General features: G+C 41.9%; 1 protein-coding gene across 1 annotated transcript in view; it reads left to right on the forward strand.

The window, feature by feature from the left end:
- Positions 1–5,435, forward strand: part of REPS1 (RALBP1 associated Eps domain containing 1) — a 118,194-nt gene that overhangs the window by 107,081 nt on the left and 5,678 nt on the right. Inside the window, exons 16-19 of the mRNA XM_019526948.1 lie at positions 726–911; positions 1,969–2,064; positions 2,693–2,841; positions 3,515–3,620. Of these exons, the coding sequence (XP_019382493.1) occupies positions 726–911; positions 1,969–2,064; positions 2,693–2,841; positions 3,515–3,620 (537 nt within the window). The remainder of the gene's footprint in view (positions 1–725; positions 912–1,968; positions 2,065–2,692; positions 2,842–3,514; positions 3,621–5,435) is intronic.

A 5,435-nucleotide genomic window follows, 5' to 3' on the forward strand; every position in this document is an offset into this window, starting at 1 on the left:
GCTGTTGCCCCCCCCCCCCCCCCCACACACACACATCCCACCACCACTGACTGGTTGCAAGGGCTGTCTGTCATACAGCCCTGCCCCCTCCAATTGGCAGTGAGGAACAGAACCACATGGACAGCCATCACAGCCAGTCAGCACCAAGGGGCCGCCAATGGGGGGGCACTGTGCTTTGCCCCCAGAAATGGCTGCCGGGCCTGCATTTTCCTTGCAAAACCAGTTGGCCGCCACCTCAAGCTCAGGAGGTCCCTAGTCTGAATTCAGTCTGAATTTCTTCCTTTCCTAGTAGTGGTGTCCCTTTTAATGCTTTCAGAGGATCTGCAAGGTTAAAGTGTAAACAGTTGAAGTTGGACAGAAAGACTTTGACATCTTTAGTCTATCCTGATGAGGATTTTCAGTTATCAGGTGTTGCTAGCTAAATGCTATAGGTGTTAGTTGATATGTATACAACATATTTTTGATTAATTATTGAAAGATTGAAAAGAAGATTGATCATAAAAGGAGGCATTAGGGTTTGCATAGAGTTCTCTTCAGACTGCTTTAGATGCAGCTGGTACAGTCTCTGTCCACAGGTTTTCATTGTTCCTCTGGCTATCCACAGCAAATGACTACTGCAGCACGTTCTGTTTCAATTTTTGTGCTTAAATATCATAGACACAAGTGCATAACTGCAGTTCTTGTCACTTACGCATATAATTACTATCTTCCTTGTTTTGCTGTAGGGCACTGGTCCTCATGTGCATCGCCCAGTAGATGCTGAAGGCCTAATAGCTCATACCAGTACCTCACCTCAACAGATACCAGAACAGCCAAATTTTGCAGACTTCAGCCAGTTTGAGGCATTTGCTGCATCAGGTGTAAATGAAGAGGAAGAAGATGAAATTGAAACACACTCAGATGTCTTGCAGGTAAGCAGAAATGTAGATGTTGTACATAACAGTATGTCTCTTTGGTGATATCCACTTACATATCAGAAGAAAAAATACCAACTCATTTTTCTTTATCAGTCATAACTTCTTGATTCCAGAAGTCTCTCCGTTTATTCATGTATAGGTGAAGAAGGCTTTGAACCAGTGATTTTTACTGCAGGATTATTCCTAGCTGCCCTGACCTTCCATACTAGCTCTTGTGATGGCTAGAGGTTTGATATTACACTGGCCACTGAACTGTCTGTTTAAGCAGAAGTTGAGCAGAGTAGAATATCTGTTAAAGCTTCAACGGGAATTTGACTTTCAGACTTGAAATCCAGAGTATTGGACAGGCGAGCAGCAGGGGAGACCATCATTCAGGAATCCCTGTATAGTGAATCCTTGAGAGGCTCAGTGGTGCACAGGGATTCATTTATTGGGGTCCAAGAAATTGCAAAAATGTATTTCCAGGTTTGTCACTGACCTATTAGGTGGACCTCACATAAATACTTTAATGCTTCATGTTGGTTTCCTTTCCCCCCTACTTTTCTGTCTTGTCTAAGAGTGGGGCAGGGACTGTTACACTAGTTTTATACACTGCCTAGCACAAGGAGCACTGTTCTCAGTCAGTCAGGGGTCTTCAGGTATTACTGCAAGATGAACTGTTCAACCTCTGACTTAAAGCACATTACCTCAAAATATTTGAAGCTATCTTCATGCTGAGATTTATTTTCAGTAGAAAGAAGTTCCTGTTAATGGTTCAAAAGAACCAGTTATATTGCTGCCTCTCAGAGTGTAGCTTTCTTAATACAACCTTGTCCCAGGTCACAATAATGAGACAGCAGTGTGTGTTCCCTAGGAATACCAACCAGCTAGTGTTGGTAATTGAGCACAGTCTTTACTCTCCACCCTCAGGTTGTTAAAAGGCGGCTTAGATGCATGAGATTTGAGAATGTAAATTGGGTCAGTCTAACAGGAGAAACTGCCAGTATGAAATATGCAGTCATTCTGCTTACTAAATACAGTATTTTTAAACTATCCATCTAATTCTCTGCAGGCTGAAAAACCCTCTGATTCTGCAAGTTCTCTTAGAGCTGCCAAAACAGAGGGAAGAGTTGAAGACAAAGCAGCTACTAGTGTCCCCAATAACACAGTAAGTAAAATGTACTGCAAAGGGAATGAAAGTTTCAGATGCATACAGGAACATGTATTGAAGTAGTAGCAAGTAATGATTGCTACATCTTAGGTTGTTTGTTTCCATTTGAACCCAGTTTTCTTTGCTTCCAAACTTTTAAATACTTATATTCATAGCTAGAGGTATTATATGTTGACAGGACTGGTTCCATTTTGCATTTTATGTTTTAAGGAAAATAGATTTGGAGATAAATGGTCAAATTAAGTTACCCAAATTGAATCCTTTTTTGTTAGTTGTTTAGAATCTTTAGGGACAGATGGCTGAAGCAGTTATTCATGGTCCAGGGATCATGCAAGAAGTAAAGATTTCTTTGGGTGATATCTTTTAGTGAACCTGAAGAAGGTCTTGCATTCAAAAGCTTGTCTAACCTATCCCAAGTGTGTAGTTAGTCTACTAAAGGATATCATCCAAAGAAATCTTTGCCTTGCAGTTATTCATAACATACATGCACACTTCCATGGTTAACTACTGCTGCCTTGAATTGTAACTATTCTTGCAGCTGTTTTGATGCCAGCAGGGGGAGATTACTCAAAGTAGATTGTTTTAAATCAGTGTTTTTAGGACTCAGGTAATGCTTTGTTTCCAGGGCAAAGGCACTACACCCCTTGCTCCACCACCAAAGCCTATTCGCAGAAGATTAAAATCAGAAGATGAGCTGAGACCTGAAGTTGAGGAACATGCACAGAAAACAGGTGTCATAGCTGCTGTTCTTGCTTCACAGCCATCAATTCCTAGGTAACAGAAGATGTGTATAAATACATCTGTTAATGGGACATTTACACTTAAAAAGAAAATAAAACTGTATTGATTAAATACTAGTGGCTATAAAATCAAATGCAAAACTAATCAATGAGTGAAACCTAAATCTAAAGGCTTTTAAATCAGTCTCTGAAAGAATCCCTGTTAATATACATGTGTATCTTGTAATGCACTTGAATTTTGGGGGTGTAAAGTGATGCATGTTTTGCATCTTGGAGATTTTAAATGCTATGTATAAGTCTATAGGGGTATTAGTTATAAATAAAGTGCTGAACATGGACAGTCTTGAAATTTAACTAAGTCTTGTATCCTTTGCCTTTTGCTTATGTTAGGCACGAGGAAATTAGTTTGGTATTGTGTGTTTGTACATTTAAATCTTCCAGACTACCATGGCAATTTATGAATACAGTTTTAGTTGTTATTTTGGAAAGCTTCTATGTAGACAAGATTGATGAACTACTTGTTTTAATCTGTAGAGAGGCAAGCAAGGGGAAAAGGTCATTAACTACACAATGTTGTGAAGAATCAAAATGTTGGTTGCTGAACAGCTAATAGAGTCTAAGGAATTGAACTGACCAGTAATACAAGTAATTAGTTTTAGTTCTTGGCAGTGAAAAGATTTCTTAAAATATTTTTAATGTACCCTCAGATCAGTTGGAAAAGACAAGAAGGCAATTCAGGCATCAATCAGGCGCAATAAGGAAACCAACACTGTTTTGGCCAGATTGAATAGTGAACTACAGCAGCAGTTAAAGGTAACACCATTGTTCTGTATATCTGCTTATGTAAAGCTGTGCATGTAGTGGGGACAGAAAGATGGTGATGGAAGTACTTAAGTAGATGTTTGTGTATGGGATATGTCGGTACTCACAAATGGTATGTGGAAAAAAGCTTAGGAAACCTCTACTTAAAATGTTAAGCAGTTCATATATATCATGTTGTATTTTCTCGCATACAACACCTCAGAATATAATAGGCACCTTGTTTTTGAAAGGCAGAATGAAGAAAAAAAGATTTTTCCAGAGTTATGGCTGCATGGAGCAGGGGCACAGCCTAATCTTCAGCTGACTCACCCTCTCTTTCCTGCTTAACTAAAGGGGAAACCCTAGCTGCTGCTGAAGACCCGTCTCCATGGGTGGATCTATGATTTTGAAAAGGACTAAAGTCTCCAAGGTTGTGAAATAGGAGGAGAGAGACCAGGAGCAGCTAGCAAACAGCAAAAATGTCCTTTAAAAAGGTTAGCTTGATTAGTGGAACATCAAGACCATTAAAAAGGAGAGACTATTGTTAACACCTGGAGTAATGAGCTGCTAAATCAAATGACTCAATTAGCTGCCTGAATAATAATGCAACAGATGCTGCACTGTGGATCAGGAATCAAAGCAGAATGCTTCTATCCTGGTCAGAAGATCAGCTTCCCCACTTAATTGCATGCACCCCAGTTTTGGAAGGAAAGGTGCCTGTTGTTTGTGAGAAAATACAGTAATTCATATAGAACCTTGGAATTGCAAAGACTTTGCCTCAGGGGTTCTACATGGTGCCTTTCTTCTTATTTCTTTTGTATTACTGATTGACTTAGGTTGCAAACAGACAGTGCCATAAAAAAAAATTATGGCAGCACAGAAAAAACAAACCAAATATCCATGTTCTTTGTCCCACCACAAATGCATAGACTTCTGCCTGTGACAAGGTAGTATTAATTTCTGCCACTATTTTGTGATGAACGCTTGTTTTAAGGTGGGAGAGGGCAGGCAGCTCAAGGGGCTTGCCCTCCACTTCCAGAGGTTGAGGGGCCCAAGCCTGTATGCCCTAGGGATTTCCCTGCAGGGTATTTCAGGGTACACAGGATCCAGCCCCAGGGACACCTTCTCAGGCTTCCCTGTTTGCAGAAGCACACCCCAAAGTGGAATCCGTAGGCACATCTCTGCAACAAGTGAGGAATCCCAGGGTTCCCCGTCTGTAGAGATGTGCCTGGGGAATTTATCTCTGCATCTCTGAAAATAGGGAAACCACAGTACCCAACTTGAGGCGCACCATGAATGTTGTCCTGCAGGATGCATGTGGGACAACTGGTGATGCGTCTCCCCCAAAGAAGCAGATTAGCTGTGCTGGGTACATCCCACCACAGCTGATCTGCTTCACTTGGCAGTGTCTGTTTATAGGCTTACTTTCAACAACCGGCACCATACCTACAGGTTAGGGAACTCCCCTCTTGTCAGCACGGAGGCGGAAAAGGATCTTGGAGTCGTCATTGACTCCAAGATGAACATGGGTCGGCAGTGTGGGGAGGCAGTTAGGAAGGCCAACCGTACCTTGTCATGCATCCACAGGTGCATCTCAAGCAGGTCCAGAGAGGTGATCCTCCGCCTTTATGCAGCACTGGTCAGGCCACAGTTGGAGTACTGCATCCAATTGTGGGCGCTGCACTTCAAGAAGAATGTGGACAGCATGGAGAGGGTCCAGAGGAGGGCCACTCACATGATCAGGGGACTGCAGGGCAGGCCCTATGAGGAGAGACTACAGGACCTGAACCTGTTCAGCCTCCACAAGAGAAGGCTGAGGGGGGATCT

Source organism: Gavialis gangeticus, unplaced genomic scaffold, assembly GCF_001723915.1.
Source record: "Gavialis gangeticus isolate Ggan-Ray unplaced genomic scaffold, GavGan_comp1, whole genome shotgun sequence".
Classification (NCBI taxonomy): domain Eukaryota; kingdom Metazoa; phylum Chordata; order Crocodylia; family Gavialidae; genus Gavialis; species Gavialis gangeticus.